Source organism: Monodelphis domestica, chromosome 4 (genome assembly GCF_027887165.1).
Source record: "Monodelphis domestica isolate mMonDom1 chromosome 4, mMonDom1.pri, whole genome shotgun sequence".
NCBI lineage: Eukaryota > Metazoa > Chordata > Mammalia > Didelphimorphia > Didelphidae > Monodelphis > Monodelphis domestica.
The window spans coordinates 165828819-165848036 of NC_077230.1; the positions used below are offsets into that span (position 1 = coordinate 165828819).

The 19218-nt window shown below is 34.4% G+C and overlaps 1 protein-coding gene across 2 annotated transcripts in view; it reads right to left on the reverse strand.

Moving 5' to 3' along the window:
• Positions 1-479: 479 nt before the first annotated feature.
• The window catches only part of PLA2R1 (phospholipase A2 receptor 1), a 168847-nt gene continuing 150108 nt past the window's right edge, over positions 480-19218 (reverse strand). The window contains exons 24-30 of one of the 2 annotated variants that reach the window (XM_003341235.4): positions 17639-17877; positions 16181-16349; positions 9086-9226; positions 8165-8281; positions 7602-7778; positions 4819-4845; positions 480-4628 (exon numbers count right to left, since the gene is read on the reverse strand). In XM_003341235.4, coding sequence (XP_003341283.2) covers positions 4417-4628; positions 4819-4845; positions 7602-7778; positions 8165-8281; positions 9086-9226; positions 16181-16349; positions 17639-17877 — 1082 coding nt within the window. In that variant the 3' untranslated portion in view covers positions 480-4416. Of the gene's footprint in view, positions 4629-4818; positions 4846-7601; positions 7779-8164; positions 8282-9085; positions 9227-16180; positions 16350-17638; positions 17878-19218 lie in introns of those variants that run through there. The other variant, XM_007494249.3, reaches the window with a different exon arrangement.

The window sequence follows — 19218 nt, forward strand, 5'->3', positions numbered from 1 at the left end:
TTTAATAACATGAATGCATTTATTGTGTTTGTATATTATTGGAAAAGTAAGTAGATGGTTGATGTAGCTAGAGTTCAGGAGGACAGATAGAATAGTCTGAGTACTGTACTGGTACTAGGATTTCATAGCATTTTATATGACCTCGAAGAGGGCTACCAATTGCATAGGGGGAGAAAGAGAAAGTATTATCAAAAGGGTGGATGAGAGGTTGGGAAGGTTTGTCCAGAAGTATTGAGAATTAAGGTAATACTCTGTTTATCTAACAGATTTAAGTGGCATGGATAGGTAAAGGGGTCCAAAAGGGCACTACCACATCTGATGCTGGACCAGCTGATAGACTAGTTAGTCCAATGTGTAAAATAATGTTTTGGGGAACCTCTTCCTTAGCTCTCAAGAAGTTCCATCTTTTAATTGGGAAGAGAATGCCAAGAGATTAACAAACTCAGAGCAAGGAATGAAATGAAAGTTGGGGCAAGAAATAGCAATAAAAAATTAGTCCTTTAATAGATTTCCATAGTTGATACAGTATATATTTAGTTAGAAAACATTTAAAACTAAAATCAATGTGCCCCCAAATATGCAAATATGGGAAAGAACAATGATTTTATTAGTATAGGGAACTCCAGGTTTGGGAATTCCCTTCTGTCCCCTTTGGTAGTGGTTCCAACATCTGATGCAATGGATCACTCAGACAGAAACAGTTCCCATGGTGTTTAAAGCAGTTACGGAAGATAAAAATAGAGACAAGCTGGGGACAAGAAGACAGAGAAAGCAGCATTTAAGGAAGCCCCCTGGAGGATTTCAGCAACATTGCGCCAATGCAACAAAAGTCCTTTCTGGACCTTTCTTGAACAAAGGGCCCACAGCTGGGTTCCAAATCAATCCACCTGCAGAAAAAGCTATCCCAAAGTACCCCAAGCCTGCACCACAACCTCCTTGCTTGCCATGGTACTAGGAGCATGTAGGCCTAATTCAAATCTCCTTTGTCAAACTTGCCTCCTGGCCTGAAACACCTCTCCCAACACAGATGCCAATGTCTATGTGAATAAGTCCTAGGAAGTTGTCTGACTTGCTCAGGATTATCCAGCCAGTAAGTTCAAGAAGCAGAAGTGGAATCTGGAGCTGAGAAAAGAGAGATTCTTTCTTTAAGAGGGGAAAAATATCAGCAGCTGAGTGTCTTTTCTGTCTTTTAAACAAAATTTTCTGCTTTCACTTCCAAATAGCAGCATAGGAAAATAAATAGAAGATAACTTCATTTCAGAGGTAGGCTATTTTTTTTAACAGGGAAGTTCAAGGTTGCTGCCACATGCAATTACAAGAAATGGATGATGATGATTTAAATGAGTTAACTGCAGTCCATCATAGCCACTTCAGAGTGTGAAGAAAACACCACTCAAATGATTTCCCCCCCTTAATTTGCTCTAAATTGCAGCAGAAGTACTCTGCAAGCATCAAGTACTTGTGTTAATTAGCTTTTAGTAAAGAAGGTCATTGGCTTATAGAGGGCTTTTTTTAGTTTTCAATTCTTTCTCCCAATTAGGATTCATTAGACCTTTGCTGTATATGAATAAATTATGTGTATATTTACACTCAGAGAATACATAGTATCCACATATCATTCATATAACTGATGGAGTTATGTATAACATTTACTGGGTTTTCTCTTCAAATCATCATGCAACAAGAAATCATGGCAATGGTTCAGCAAAGGGACACCCAATAGTACAAGTCCTGGAATAAACTGGTTTAAAAATATTTACCTTCTCTATAAGTTTAGTGCACTCTAGTTGAACTCAAAGAACATTGAGACCACACAAAACTATTTCACTTTAATACTATTGCCTGAACGAACCTGATATTTTAAGTTGATTTCAAAGGGTCTACTAAATGATTAATTAAAAATATGGACATCGCATACAGTAAATATGGCTGTTCTGTATCATCTAAGTGTCTTGATTTCTTTAGGCTCTAAAGAAACAAAACTCACTTGATCAATGTTTTTAGAATAAAAATGATCACTTTTTAATTTCTGATATGAATTCTAACAGTCATATCCCATCAGCTTTAACACCTAGGAATGAGACACACAATCTCATTGTGCAACATATTGCCAACCCCATCCATCTCACAACATCAAATTCCTGAAAAAAGCTTAAAAAATCTTTTTTATGCCACACTCTGGTTGGACAGTGATCTTTTATTTGTATTTTCCAATTTGCCCAGGAGAATACTATGAACTCATTATAAATAACTCTGATATGGAATGGGTTTATCCAAAGCCAAGGGATAACAATACTTATTTAGTCATTCCAGTGACACCTCAAGCCAGGTTCAAAGTCGAAGGGAAAATGGTATCCACACTACTGGCTTGAGGCTGAGAATGTCAAATTCACTTTCTCATATGAAAACCTGCTTTATCTAGCATAGATATAGGACATAGAAATTAAATGCTATAACTCTATAATGTTCAATACCGTAACATTTCAGAATGTGTAGACTGATTCAATAGATCGTGTCCTTTTTAAAAATAATACTCTAAAATGTCCAGCAATTTAGATGTAACCCCTTTAAGTTCTAAAGAGTTGCCTGAGGCCCACTGAAGTTAAGTGGACAATCATACAAGGTTTATCAGAGGCAGAATTTAAACACAAATCTCCCTGAAGCAAACCTAACTTTGTACCCATTGCTCTACAGAGCTGTAGAGTTGAGGCTGAAGAAGATCAAAATTCTACAAAGTTACTTGAGTAGCTAATATATACACTGTTTCTTATTAAATCTGTTTAAATGGTTTTCCATGTCATATTCTGATAACTCAGGAAACTCCAAAGCTTATTCTAGATAAGACTTAAAGGCAGATCTATATGTCCACACAATGAAAATGCATTTATATAAAGCATTGAATTTCAGTATCTTGTTTATTTCATAAATTTGCTCATTTTGGAAATTTTGGCAGCAGGAAGGATTGCATTAACTGTCCATATGCCTAGACACTTAGAAATGTAGCACTCTATGTCTAATTACAGAGCATTGGGAAATTGGTGAATTCATCTTACTACAAAAAATGTTTTGCTAATGACATATTTAATCAGTGGTGTCATTATATGTGACAGTTCCATTTCAATACCTCTTGACTAGAAGACTAATTCATTAGCAGTTTTTACTAAGACCACATAGAAATACAGAACTTTAATTTCACATGGCATTTTGTTAAATGGTCTTTATTTACCACCTGGTTAGTTTAAACCAATTATCCTTATACGTCACAAATAGATAATGGCCACCTCACCTTACTTTTGGAAGATGAAGGCTCACAGTGGTATAGGGGAGAGATTTGGAATCATGGGAATTTTTAAAAATCAGTTTACTGAACAGAAATGCAATCTTGTAGTCCCAGGCCACATTATAACTCTTTAAAAAAGTTAGTTTGTTTAAAGCACAAAGTCTGATGATCAGCAGTATTAAGATATAGATGGATGTTTCCAAGGAATATTGTTTGAAAATAACCAAATAAAATAATGTTTAAATTGGGAAAAAAAAAAAGATGTAGACCGAAGGATTCTAAATTTAGATTTGGAAGGATCTTATTAGTGTTCACCTAGTCCAACCTGCTAATAAGACCCAGAGACATAAACAGAATTTTCCCACAGCCACAGAGGCAATAAGTGGCCAAGAAGGATTCAAAACCAGGCCCTCTGACTCCAACATAATCCATGTTTTCACTGCTTTCTCATGGGCTATTTGAAGTTCCTTTTCACACCTTCTGGAAGATGCTAGAACTAATTATAAATAAATAAATAAATATTGTCATTGATTTGGCAGTATAAATTTACTATCCATTACAAATTACTATCCATTACTATCTAAGACATTTTTTCTTCTAACAAATTCATTAGGTTTAGAGTGAGGTGGGGATGGGCAAACGAAGAACATATGTTCACAGGCTGATTAAAATTCTCAAATACAATAACCAAATTTCAAAGGAAATAAATGTAGTACAATACAAATAACGTTACCCCCATTAGTCTGACAGTCTTGTGAACATTTGTGGACTCTGAAAATTGGGGATTGTAAACCCTTCTCAAACAAATAGTTTCTCTACCTAGTGGACATCATTTTAGTTATTACTAACCTTTGGGAATGCTAAGTGTTATTTATTTCTAACCTATCCTCTCTATAAACTCCTTTCTTTAAAAAGAAAAAAAATACATTTTACCAGAAGAACCAAAATAAAACCAGGCTTCAATGGTTGTAATTAAAATATAGTCATTACTCAGGGATTGATTACTTAAAAAAACACAATTTATATTACTATGACATCAAGGCTATAATACAAAATATAATACAGAGCCTCTTAATATCCATTTCTTTTAAAAACTGAATATAGTCACTAGGATTTCGCTGGTTTTAATATTCTTATTAATCATTCCTCTCCAGATCTGAAATGAGGATGCTTTCTTCTATGGGTAACCTTCTCAAGTTTGCTGCTATATAAGGAGGACTCCCCAGTGGGATGAATCTTCTGAAGAAGCCACCATTCTGCTTGTAGAGGCAGTAGAAGAATGTGGAAATGCCCAGGATGGCAACTAGCATCACTGCTACTGTAAGGGGAATAAGGCTGTGGCTGGGAGCTAAAAAGAGAGGGGGGGGAAAGATCACTTTCAAGAACAATGAAAGACAAATATATATTATAAAACTCATGTGAGGCTTTTAGCAAACTCCAATTTCTTATTTTTGCAATCTGATGATTATTATATGCTATAAATATGTTATCTGATTATCATCCATGAAACTAAAAATATTTACTGTTATTACACTTACCTTCTGCAGACTTCATGATATTAATATCTGAAACCAAATACAGAAGCAAAAAGTTATTATTAAGAAATAATTCTTTTTTTTTTAAACCCTTACCTTCCATCTTGGAGTCAATACTGTGTATTGACTCCAAGGCAGAAGAGTGGTAAGGGCTAGGCAATGGGGGTCAAGTGACTTGCCCAGGGTCACACAGCTGGGAAGTGTCTGAGGCCAGATTTGAACCTAGGCTTCATGAGAGCCCTGGCTCTCAATCTACTGAGCCACCCAGCTGCCCCCTTAAGAAATTATTCTTAAGAAATGTTGGGCTCTGCATATTTTTATAAAGGTTTTTCTTTAACCCATGGGAAGAGGGACAAGTGGGAGGAAAAGAAAATGATTTTTTTTGTTAATCGAAAAACAATAATTTTTTTAAAAAATAAGGTAATTTAAAGTATTGATAGATTATTGCTATCTAGTAAATACCATGATTTTTTTTTCAAGGAGGAAAGGTTCTCTCTCTCTCTCTCTCTCTCTCTCTCTCTCTCTCTATATATATATATATATATATATATATATATATATATATATACACACACACACACACACATATATATATATATATATACACGTTTTTATACATATCTGAATATGTTAGCAGCACCTTTTGTTTTGGCAAAAAAAAAACTGAAAAGTTATGGATATGTCAATCATTAGTGAATGACTAAACAAACTGTGATGTTAAGTGTGAAGGAATTCTACTATGCTATAAGAAATAAGGACAGAGACTGATACAGAATGAAGCGAGCAGAAACAGAAGATTTATATATACTGGGGGCAGCTGGGTGTCTCAGTGGATTGAAAGCCAGACCTAGAGACTCCAGGGAGTCCTAGGTTCAAATCTAGACTCAGACACTTCCTAGCTGTGTGACCCTGAGCAAGTCACTTTACCCCCATTGCCTTATCACTCTTCTGCCTTAGAACCAATAAACAGTATTGATTCTAAGACAGAAGGTAAGGGTAAAAAAAAAGAAATATGTATACTATAATATCAATATTATAAAAATGAACAGTTATTAACACTTTTATAAATTGATGAAATATTAAATGAGTAAGACCAGGAGAATAATTTATACAGTAACAATAACAATAATATTATATAGACAAACACTTTTGAAATCTAATAAAAACAATAACCATTCTTTTTCTTTTTTAAATCCTTACCTTCTGTCTTGGAGCCAATACTGGCTCCAAGGCAGAAGAGTGGTAAGGGCTAGACAATGGGGGTCAAGTGACTTGCTCAGGGTCACACAGCTGGGAAGTGTCTGAGGCCAGATTTGAACCTAGGACCTCCCAAATCCAATCCTGGCTCTAATCCACTGAGCTACCCAGTGTATTAGGGAATTACTCTGAGAGGGAGATGATGAATTAAAGATCATATCTGCCCGCTTCCTCCCTTTCTTCCCTCCTCTCTCCTCTCCCTTTCTCCTCCCTCTCCTCCCTCTCCTCCCTCCCTTCCCCTGTTAAATTAGTTCTACAGTTGTTATCACTGAAAATCTGCTTTGAGTGAGTATCTTGATATAACAAACAGATAACTCTCTCTTTAATAACTTTAAACAAAAGGGGTTTATTTAGGAGAAGGGGAAAATAGGGGAGTTGAGGGGAGAGAGGGTTTGAGGTTTTCCTAATCCTAAAATAATTCCTAAATTGGAGGATGGTGGAATAGAGTCTAGGTTTTGGGAATTGGCCAACAGGTTTGAAGATTCAGTCACTGGAGTATTGTAGGGAGAAACCAGACAGCAGGACTTTTCTGTCCTTCCTCCTTTCTGTCCCAAGGGCAAGAGACCAAGTTCCTCAGCTTGTCTGTTCCTTTTTAAAGGTCCTTCCTGGTCACCATTCCAATTAGAATGTCCTCCTTAATTGACAGTTCAGCAGTCCTAGCTTCTTCAGCCCTGCTGCAGACTTTTCCCCATTTTCCCTCCTCCACAACATTACACCAGCGGGCCCCACAATAACCATTCTTGATTCCAGTGGATAAGTGATAAAGTCTTTGACTGAGAAATGCTGGATTTGGGATGCAGAATGAGATGTATTTTCTAACATGGTTAATGTATGATTGCCTTTGCTTATGTGTTATGAAGAACTTATTTCTCTTTTATTTTTTCCTCCCAATGGTACAAAGTATAGAAAAAGAGAATTTTAGTAATTAAAAGAAAACATTTTAATTTTTAAAAGTTTTCTTATGCTTTATTTTCAAACGCTGAGTTCTTGAAGGTTACCATTTAGATGGTAATCATCTAAGCCTGCTGCCTATAAAAGAGCAAAGTGATGCTCTGCCATGCCCCTTTCTTCAATTTGCAGGAATTCTAAGGAAGGAAAGGAATACAGTTGGTGGACAGGATTTCTCACATCACTTAAAATGGTTTTTGCTTGTTAGTGAACAAGATATTAGTGTCTTAACTGACTATTTAAAAGGTCAGTTTGATTTTCTCCAAAATGTTTATTTAAAAACTGAGGACTCAAGACATTTCCAAATTGAAGGGTGGAATGGAGCAAAGATATGTCAGTCAGGATGTAAACAAGCATTTATGAAGCACCTACTATGTGTCAGGTACCAGATCAAGTGCTGGAAAGACAAATATTGACAAAACTAGTCCCTGATCTCAAGGAGTTTCCAGTCTAATGAGGGAGATAATATGCAAATGAGTAGAAACCAATGTGATATATACATATATACAGAATAAAATGGAGGCAACAGACAAAAAAGCATAAGAAACCATCTTGAACTCTAGGGTTATATGTACACTTACCTGTCTCCATCTTACATAGAAATCCATTTTTTTCTCTACAAGGATATAACTGCCACACACCATCTGTGGTCCTCAGTGCAAAACAAAGATCAGCCTTGAAAAGATTGGATTCCGGTTCCCTTACACCCCAGTTTGACTGCTCAGTGGGACTACCATCGAACCATGTGATGATACCATCTGTGGAAAAATCCTAAATAATTAACTAATATTCAATGAATTAAACAAATTAAATTATATGTTAGTCTTTAGCTAGATGAATTTGGAATGGAAACTATTAAATTGCATTTGGTTTTAATTGATCTCTTGATTTTATATTATAAAACTTTATAACAACATTAAATTATATGTGTAAAGTTCTCTTATGGACACCTTATGATATAACAGAAAAGTATTTTAAGCAGTCAGAATTTACAAGAGATTATAGAGGTCATAGATACAAACATAATATCAAAAAGGTCCAACCAAAATTTTTTCACGCTCAAAAGCATGAACTTGTCTAAATATTCGTATCCAGTGGTGGTATGTGACCATTTAATCTTTTCTTTTCTCTTCCAGTCACTTACTGCTATTATCATATTGTGCGTTCAACCAGACTGTTGGGATGGAAGAACTAAATGTAAAGAGCTCTTTGAGAAGAAATGCATTTTCAGCCTCATCCTTAATTGTTAAAAGATTAGCTCCTGTAGATGAAACAGAAACATTCAAATAGCAAGCAGTCATGTTTACAACATAAGAACATTTTCCAAAAGGTCTATCCATATCAAACTTTGTATGTCCAGTACTTGGTGCATAGTAGGTGCTTAATAAAGACTAGCTGATGGATAGCTAGATGACTCAGTGGATAGAAAGCCAGGCTTGGAGATGGGAAGTCCTGGGCTCAGATCCAGCCTCAGACATTTCCTGATTGGGTGTTCTTGGGCGAATCACTTAAACTCCATTGCCTAGCCATTACTGCTCTTTTGCCTTGGGACTGAGACTTAGTATCAATTTTACTACTTAGTAGTGATTCTAAGACAGATGGTAGGAGATTTTGCTTTCTTTCTTAAATAAATACTCTGAATGACCAACCACCACATAATATTTTACTGTTGAACAATTTGGGGTTGAAAATTTTTTTCTAAATCCAAACCATATCTATTTAAAAATACAAAATGTAAGGCTGTACTCTACAAAAGCTTTGAATACTGATTTTAAAAAACTTTAAAGACTCAAATTTGAACATACAAAGAGGGAATCTGACCTCTAAAATTGCGAGTCATTTTAGATTTTTAAAATTCCATGCTAAAACATGATTTTCACGAATTAGTCCCCAAATGACAAATGGGGAATGATTACATTTTAAAATTATATCTTTAATGGAGTGTAGTTTTTCAATTGTCTTTTGCTGCCTGTAGACACAGTAATGAAACAAACCAAGGACATTATATTGTTCATTGAGATGCTAAGAAAAACAGAAATCTTGCTTATCATCATTAAATAATTACCTTCCTTTTTGCAAAACTCAAATGCAGCATCAAAATTGGTACTATTTAGGACTGTAGAAAAACTGTAGCAATTATTTTCAAATTTTATCCAGGGAATAGATGTTTCTCTGCATAACTCTGGGTATTTTGAATGTTTTATTTCTGTGAACAAAAAACCAAATAAGATATTGGGGTCCTGATTCAATGTACTTATTGATTTTAAAAACATATGTAAATGACGTTGGCTTTTTAAGGAGTCAAAAAGGTAAGAAATCTAATGAAATTTTCATGGTAACTATCTGTGAAAGAGGTCTTTCAGTAGAGATAATGATAAAACTATGGCTGATTTATATAGCATTTTCAACAAAAATAGCCTATACACAAATAGAATATGATCCCATTAATATATAGCCACATGGACTTAGTTCAACTGATTTTTCTGGAGAGAATATCTTTTTCAAAGGTCTGTAAAAAGGAGAAGTTCCTGGATTGGTTATATTAACTAATCTGATGAGTGTAAGGTAGTATATCAGAGCTGTTTAATTTACATTTCTCTAATCAACGGTGAGGTAGAGCATTTTTTCCCATGAGTATAAATAGCTCTTATTTCTTTGAAAACTTCATATCTTTTGATAATTTATCAATTGGGGAATGACATTTTCTTATAAATTTGACTCTGTTTTATACATAGTTGAGAAATGAGGCCTTCATCAAAGATATATGCTGTAAATTTTCCCCTTCAGCTTTCTGCTTTCCTTCTAATCTTGGTTGCATTGGTTTTGTTTGTGTAAAACACTTTAATTTTAATATAATCAAAATTATCCATGTTACATTTCATCATACTCTCATTTGGTCATAAATTCTTCCCTTATCTACAGATCTGACAGGTAAGCTATTCCATGCTCCTTTAATTTGTTTATGATATTATTCTTTATGTCACATACCCATTTTGAACTTGTCTTCAGTACTGAATGAGATATTGGTCTATATCTAATTTCTGTCATGCTGTTTTTATAGTGAGTTCTCCCCAAAATAGTGAGTTCCCAAAAGCTTGGATCTTGGAACACTAGATTACTATTGTCATTTACTATTGTGTATTATATACCTAATCTATTCAACTGATCCACTACTCAGTTTCTTAGCTACTACCAGATTGTTTTGATGATTACTACTATAAATACAGTTTGAAATATGGCATGAGTAGGCCCTCTTATTTTACCTTTTTTCCCATTAATTCTCTTGATACCTGTGACTTTTTTATAACAAATGAATTTTGTTATTTTTTCTAGTTATATAAAATAGTTGTTGGTAGTTTGTAATGGAACTGAATAAGTAAATTAATTTATTATTTGTATTTATTTTTATTGTATTGGTTTGACCTACCTATGAGCAATTAATAGTTTTCCAGTTGTTTAGATGTGACTTTATTTATATGAAAAGTATTTTGTATTTGTATTCATATGGTTCCTGGGTTTGTCTTGGCAGTTTGATTCCCAGGTATTTTATCTTGTTTACAGATTTCTTGCTACTGAACTTTGTTGGTAATATATAGAAATATAGAAATACTAAGGTTTTATGTGGGTTTGTTTTATATCCTGCAACACTGCTAAAGTTGTTAATTATTTCAACTTTTTTTAGTTGGTTCTCTAGGAGTCTCTATACCATCATATCATCTACAAAGAGTGATAGTTTTGTTTCCTTATTACTAGTTCTAATTCCTTTCATTTCTTTTTCTTCTCTTAATGCTACAGCTAGAGTTTCTAGAACAAGGTTGAATAATAGTGGTGATAATGGGCATCCCTGCTTCACTCCTGATTTTATTGGGTAGTTTTCTTCCTTATCTCCATTAGAGATAATGCTTGCTGATGGTTTTAGATAGATACTACTTATCTTAAGTAAAGCTATATTTATTACAAGGTTTTTAGTGTTTTTAATAGAAATTGTTATTATATTTTGTCAAAAGTTTTTTCTGCATCTATTGAGATATTCACCTTTTTTCTATTGGTTTTATTATTGATATGGTCAATTATGCTGATCATTATCCAAATATTGAACCACTCTTGCATTCCTGGTAAAAATCCAACTGGTCATAGTTAATGATCCTTGTGATATAATCCTATAATCCCCTTGCTAGTATTTCATTTAAAATGTTTGCATCAATATTCATTAGGGAAATTGGTCTGTCATTTTCTTTCTCTGTTTCTGCACTTCCTGGTTTAGGTATCAACACCATAATTGTGTTGTTTAAAAGGAATTTGGTAGGACTTCTTTGCCTATTTTCCCAAAGAGTTTATAAAGTACTGAAATTAATTGTTCTTTAAATGTTTGGTAGAATTCACTTGTGAATCCAGCTGGCCCCAGGAGTTTTCTTCCTAGGGAATTTATTGATGGTTTATTCAATTTCTTTATTGAATACCACTCATTCACTTTGATTATCAGATTCATTGACATACAATTGGGCAAACTATCTTCTAATAATTGCTTTAATTTCCTCATCATTAGTAGTGAAATCACCCTTTTTATTATTGATACTGGTAATTTGGTTTTCTTCTTTCTTTAAAAAACTAAATTAAACAAAGGTTTATATTTTTTTTATAAAACCAGATTCTGCTTTATTTATTAGTTCATCATTTTCTTTCTTTTGATTTTTATTCATCTCTCCTTTGATTTCCAGGATTTCCCATTTGGTGCATAATTAGAGATTTATAATTGTTTTTTTTCCTAGTTATTTTTTAGTTGAGTGCCCAATTCATTCATCTGTTCTTTCTCTATTTTATTGATGTAAGTGTTTAGAGATATAAATTTTCCCCTAAGTACTGCTTTGACTGCATCCCATAAATTTTGATATGTTGTCTCATTGTTGTCATTCTATTTAATGAAATCATTGATTGTTTCTATGATTTGTTCTGTGACCCACTCATTCTTTAGGATTAGACTATTCAGTTTCTGATTAATTTTTAATTTATCTTTCCATGGTCCTTTACTGAATGTAACCTTTATTGCATTACGATCTCTAAAGGATGCATTTAATATTTCTGCTTTTCTGTCTTTGGTTGTAAGACTTTTATGTCTTAATACATGGTCAATTTTTATGTCCTCAGAAAGATATTTAAGAAATTTGGAAAATAATTCTTTTAAAAAATACAGTTATTAGTTACTTTTTATCTTGAATCACTCTAGTCTAAAGTTGGTAATAATATGTATTGAATCTAAGTGCTTTTTATGAGGGGAGAAAGGCTGGTTGTGAATTTTAAAATATCATATTGTGTTTAGGAAATCTTTACTACAGCAACTGGAACAATATGCATAGATGACAAGATTTTCAGCTTCTGATTCATTTGGATCATATTCAGTCATAGAGGCAGTCCCTCAATTCATAACTCTTTCTCTTTGATTCATATTTTCTCACTCAGTATTCTCTCTGGGGCCATCTTCAAATATATTAAAGTCAACTAGGTAGTACAATGAATAGAGCATAGGGCCCAGAACCAAGAAGACCTGAGTTCAGATTCAGCACCAGACACAGACTAGCTGGGTGACCTTGGGCAAGTCACTTAGTCTCTGCCTGCCTCAGTTTCCTCATCTGTTAATGGGAATAATAACCACACCAACCACCCAAGATTCTGTGAAGAACAGATGAGATAACATTTGTAAAGTATTTAGCATAGTACTTAACATATAGTAGGTGTTATATAAATCTTTATTTCCTCTTCTCTTGCTTAATGTCAAGATCTCTATAGATGTTAGTATAAGGCAACGTGGATTTTGTATAACCACTCAAGGTAACAATGTATATATCAAGTTCAGGAAAGTCTTTATTCTATTCTATGGAAAATGTGAAATCATATAAAAGGACTCGTAGAAGTCCACAAACAATGAGTTCTACATATTTAATTTTCAATATCTAGTTACTATAATCCATATGTCTAAGGCTAGCTTCTATAACTGAGATGAAAGAAAAAGAAAAGACAAGACAAAACAGAAAACCAAAACCCCACTACTACTTGGACTTGATTTTAAATTATTCCCCATAAGTAAATTATTTCAGTCATATGAAAGAAATCCTTTGAAGCCCTCCTCCCATGCCTCATCATGGCATGAGAATAACCTTCAATTTTTAAAGATTCTGGCTATGGTATGTAAATCCTGGCAAGTCCTACTAATGTGGAAAGCGTCACATATGGGTCCAATGATGGCCTGCATGTCTATTGTCTGAGGACCAGTTCTGAAAAGGAGTACTTCCAGGTTGATTACAGGATAACACATTTTCATCCACATCAACTCTTGAAGACCATTTATTAATTACAAGGGTTTTGTTTTATGCCAGTGAAGCCTCTACAACTATAGTTTAATCGATGCTTGCTAATATCTGATTTTCTTTCACATGAGATATACTTTATTGAAAGTTAGAAGATCTGGGATAATCATAGACCTAAAATACTATTTGTTAAGTGATGTGATTTTAAAGGTACTGAAGAGAATGAAAAATAATTTCTCTTCTTCCCATCCTGTCTCTGAGACATGAGAAATTGATTACTTTAAAAAAAACAAACTGTTGTCTTCCATCTTTGAATTAATGCTATATATTGATTCCAAGGCAGAAGAGCAGTAAGGGCTAGGCAATGGAGGTTAAATGACTTGTACAGGGTCAAACAACTAAGGAAATATCTGAGACTAGATTTGTACCCAGAACTTCTTAATTCTAAGCCTTGCTTTCAATCCTGAGCCACCTAATTGCTCCCAAATTGCTTTTAAATAAAGCAATAATTCCCATCTACTACCATCTTGTCCAAATTTAAAATGAAAGTATCATTGAAGGAGAAGAGACACCTAACACTGTTATCAGCTACTAACAACTTAGTATGAGTTAGTTTACAAGTTTACTAGAGTTTGTATCAATGGGGAGGGAGCATGAGTGTTGTCCAAGAACAAGAGGATAACAAACTTAGAACCAAAAAGGATGTTAGGAGTCTCATTTTTAAAACTGGGAAACTGGGGTCCAAAGAAGTACATCTATTTAAACTGAGTCCATTCAGGAAACCTATATATAATTATATCCAGTTCTGTCTTATTTGAAGTCACATAGCATGTAGCATTTTGAAATATTAATATAATTCAGGACAGATAAGTATATGGCACTCTGGTGTCCTAAGAAGTCAATTCTTCCAGAACTTCCCTAAAAACTTAAGAAAGGGGAAAGTTTTCCAGATTGGGTATATATATATATATATATATATATATATATATATATATATATATATATATATATATATATATATATATATATTTGTTATCTCATTTATAGTGAAGAAGGTATACTAAAACCCTTTTAGATAAGTACAATTGCTTGGCTCTCATTCAAAGCAGAGCTGAAATCTTGGGTGTATTTGACAGACAGGGATAACATCAGCTATTTCTATTTCCTTAATTACTAACTGGAACAATGGATGTCCAGTAATCTAGTCAATATTTACAGGGCATCCATTGTGTGTATAGAACACAGCTCTAATTAGTCATGAGGAAATTTAAATAGCAAATATATTTCCTGTCTTTAAAGAGAAATAACAAATCTAAGGAAATAGAGAGAAATAGATATACCTCTAATTTGGGAGGAACTCCTTGGGTAAGGAAATCACTCAAACAATGCAGACTGGCAACTTTTCTGCAACATACAGTCTTAGAATGTTGTCCAGAGCAATGAGAGACTAAATGACTTGACCCAGATTTAAGGCAGGACTTGAACTAAGATCTTTTTGGTTGTGAAGCTATTTTCCATTGCATGATACTGCCACTATCTATATGTGTTATGTGTGTATGTGTGTCTGCATATATTTTATAAAGTTCATATTTTATTGTAAGCTTTTCATTTTTAAATATTAAAGCCAGGTTAGAACATACCCTCATGAAGATAAAAGGAATTTTAGAGATTTTTTAGCCCACATCCTTTAGTTTAGAGATCTGGAAAGAATCAAAAAAGATCTGGAAAAGGATGTGCCTTAGATCAGAGCTTGGATAAGAATACAGATTTCTTTATTCCCAGGCTAGTACCTGTAATAATGTAGGCAGCAGGCCTGATAGAAGCAATCTGTAAATGGAATGGTAATGAGTGATGATTCTGAGCAGTTAATATATTCATTGTGCTTTGTGCTAGAGATTATGGGGAAAAGCAAGAAAATAAACATGATTCCCATCTTAAAGGACCTTGTGAGCTGATGTGGACTACATTCTGCTCCTCCAAGGAGAGGTTTCAGACTCTTTGTCAGGAGTAGCCATTTTACATTTGTAGGCATATGATCTGAAATAGCACAATATTATGCCAAAGTTTATAATGTCGCTGTATTTGAGGTTTATAAATACAATTTTTAAACAACAGATTATTTCTGTCATATCTGTAACCCAAGCGATCACATTTTGTAAAAGCCTGTAAGGACTTCATAAAATTCTTGGGTATCTCTTATGCTTATCAGTTGACCAAGGTCACTAATGCTTTGCAAATTAGAAAGCTGTATTTGCCTTTACCCTTTTGCTCTTGGCCTAATGATTTGTTTATTAAATAGCTTTGGTCTTTATTATCTCTTAATAAAGAGATAGAATATGTGTGTATTTATCCTTTCACAGATTTTTCCCAATGCCCTTTTCTAAGAACTCTTTCTGGGGCATTTAAGTATGGACTTAGACACTTTGCAGCTGGGAGACCCTGGGCAAGTTGTTTAACCTTGATTGCCTAGCCCTTGATGCTCTTCTGCCTAAGAAATGGTACTAAGACAGAAGGTAGGAGCAGCAAGGTGACTCAGTGGGTAGAGAGCCAGGCTTCTAGTCAGGAGGACCTGGGTTCAACTCTGGCTTTGGACACTTTCTAGCTGTGTGACTGGGCAAATAACTCACCCCAAATGACTAGCCCTTTCTCCTCTTCTGCCTTGGAAAGAATACTTATGATTGATTCTAAGACAGAAGGTAAGAGGTGTGTGTGTGTGTGTGTGTGTGTGTGTGTGTGTGTGTGTGTTTTTAAGGAACATAAGGTAAAGGTTTCAAAGAAAAAGCATTAGTAAATAAATTTAAGTAGAATAAAATAAATGGCAAACTCTCTGCTATGAGTTTTACCAGTCATGATCCTACCCTTTGGCACATGACAGATTGCTCCTTGCAGAAGGGTTTCACAGTCTGTACTCCTCCAGCGTCCATTTATAGCCACAAAAGTACATTCACCTACAGATGATGATTCTTCATCTTCCCAGTAAGTGAAGTAGGGCTTTGTTCCATCTGACCACTCGAAATTAAGACCATTCTACAGAAGGAAATTCAATTAGAGAAGGTATGTGTGTGTGTGTGTGTGTGTGTGTGTGTGTGTGTGTGTGTGTGTGTGTGTGTGTGTGTGTGTCCAAATACCCTTGGCTATTTGGGGAAATGCATAAAATAAAATATGTGGAATATATGGTTATCAAAATGTTCAAAAAAATTCCCAGACACTAGATTAAGAATTACTAAATTAAAGCAGATCCCTGCTTTGGATGGCAATGGCTCTCTATGTAAAAATCCTTTCCAAACTAGGTATCTCATATCTGAACTCCAGCCTAATATTCCTACTTCTATCCCTCTATTAAGAGAGGCCAGGAATAAGAAGACATATCTGGGGGTAGGTAGTGTGTCTTATTGGACAGAAAACCAGCCTAGAGAATGAAGGTTCTGGGTTCAAATCTGGTCTCAGATTCTTCCTAGTTGTGTGATCCTGGGCAAATCACTTGATCCTCATTTCCTAGCCTCTACTAGTCTTCTGCCTTGGAACCAATACCCAGAATTGGTCCTAAGTCAGAAGAAAAAGGGCTTTAAAAGAAAAAAAAATGTCCCCTCCTAGATTTTGGGATATTCACACTTTTCCAAAAATAATAAAAAAACTTCTCCAAATCTTAGTACCAGGGTGGAAGGAACAGTACCTATAAGTTAAATCTCAAGAGTGATTGAAATTATGGTGCTAGTCAATCAATAAACATTTAAGTTTCTACTATGTGCTAGGCACTGTGCTAAGTGCTGGATAAGTGCTAAAGAGAACAATCAAATTAGGTTTCCAAATCCCAAAAGGGACCATGATGGGATATTTTAAAACAATAAATAGCCCAGCTAACTCATTAACATAATATAAAGCATTACCTGGTAAATTCTTAATGGCTACACCTAGTAAGATTAATAAATTAAAGTTAATACATGTTTATAAAGTCGATACACTTATAGTTTTCTTAGCACTCTCCTTGCAACACTGCAAAGGAGAGAGTGCAAACTGCAACCCCCCACCAAAAAAACCCCAACTACATTCTTGTGGGATTATTTCAATTATGTTTTGACTTTTCATGACCCAGTCTGATTTCACTTTTGGCAGAGATACCAGAGTGATTTGCCAATTCCCACCTCATATGTAAAGAAACTGAGTCTCAGAGAGGCTGAGTGACTTGCTTAGGGTCATACTGATAGTAGTTCTCAGAGTTGGGATTCAAATCCAGGCCATCTCTTCTCCCATTACCATTTTGCCACCCAATTCAACAATTATTTATGCAAAGATGCACCTAAGAACATTGTACTTACGTCTGAGGTAAAGAGTCCAATCCAGTGGGAATGTCCTAGTCTGTTGATGATGACAGTGAGAAAGGATTGGTGAAACTGGTCTGTAATACTGACCAATTCTGCTCCATTTTCCGTACAGGCTTTTAAAGCAGCATGCCAAGTCATATTGGCACTAATTATTTTATAAGTTCTATTTCCGTATTCTAAGGTTTCTGGTATTGGAAACATAGTAGATGCATTTATGTTGTGGCCAGAGGTATCTGTAACAATTACAAGAATATCCTATTAGGTCCCCAAACAGGAAACATGACTTACATTACTAGTTATTGGTAAAGCCACGGCTAAAACCCAGGTCTTTGGATTCCAATAACTCCAGAATTCTTTTTATTCTACCAGAATTGATTTTCATTTATAGCATGCCACAGTAACAGATGAGACTAAAGAACAGGCAGGGGATATAATTGCAATAGCTGCCCCTTGAAACTTTAGGATATATATTGAAATTCTCAGGGAAATTTTCTGGTTTCAAAGACCAGTAACAAAATGACTACTTGATGGAATTGTAGGTAATTTATTTAAGCAATCTCTATGGTATGGTGACTAAAAAAAAAGAAAAAAAGTAAATTTGCTTTTCTTAGGCAGCTGGCCTTGAATTCAGAATGGTCTGGGTTCAAATTCTATCTCAGACATTTATTAAGTCTGTATAACCTTACATAATGAAGGTTTAGTCTTTAAAGCTCTGGTTCTCATCTTTAAAATAGACTCTGAAGTCCTTCTCAGTATTAATTCATGAATCAGTATAACTAATAGAAATAGGATGATTTTAGATGAAGGAGTTTAGAAATCATTTAGAGTGCTTGAGGTACACTTCAAGATTTCAACAAATCAGGATAACAGATTTAGAGATGGAAGGGATTTTAGCAGCCACTCTCTTTTCTTGTTTTTTAAACAGATGAGGAAATTGAAGCACTGAGGGACTAAGTGACGTGTTCAGTGTTAAAAAGCTAGTAAGTGTCTGAGGGAGAATTTGAAATTTAGTTTTCTGGAATCTAAGTTCAATCTTTATTCTTTATCTAAGCTGGCTCTGGTTCAATGCCTTATTAAAGCTGTTTAGGCTATAACTGAAGAGAAAACACATCTTTTAAAAATTTTGTAGCTTAATAGTCTTTGAAATAGTTTAATGTTTATAGTAAATGCTCCATGTAGTATTGTAAGAAGGCTCTACCTATTCATAGCTCTAATAACAGTCCATTAAAGTGCTCATTTACCCTCCAACCATTTACCTCCAAGCCAGTCCAATGAGTATGAGGTAGACCTCAGACAAGCTTTAATTTTCATTTTTCTAATGCTTAGTGATTTGGGACATTTTTTATATGTTTATTTATAGCTTGAATTTCTTCCTTAAAAAATTGGCTTCATATACTTTGACTATTTACCAATTGGGGAATGGTTCCTAACCTTATAAATTTAAATCAGTTCCCTTTATAATTTGGAAAAGAGACCTTTATTTGAGAAATTTGCTACAAAGGTATTTTCTTCTTCATTTAACTTTTCTCTTCTAATTTTAGCTGTTTGGGCTATGGTTATGCAAAAACTTTTAA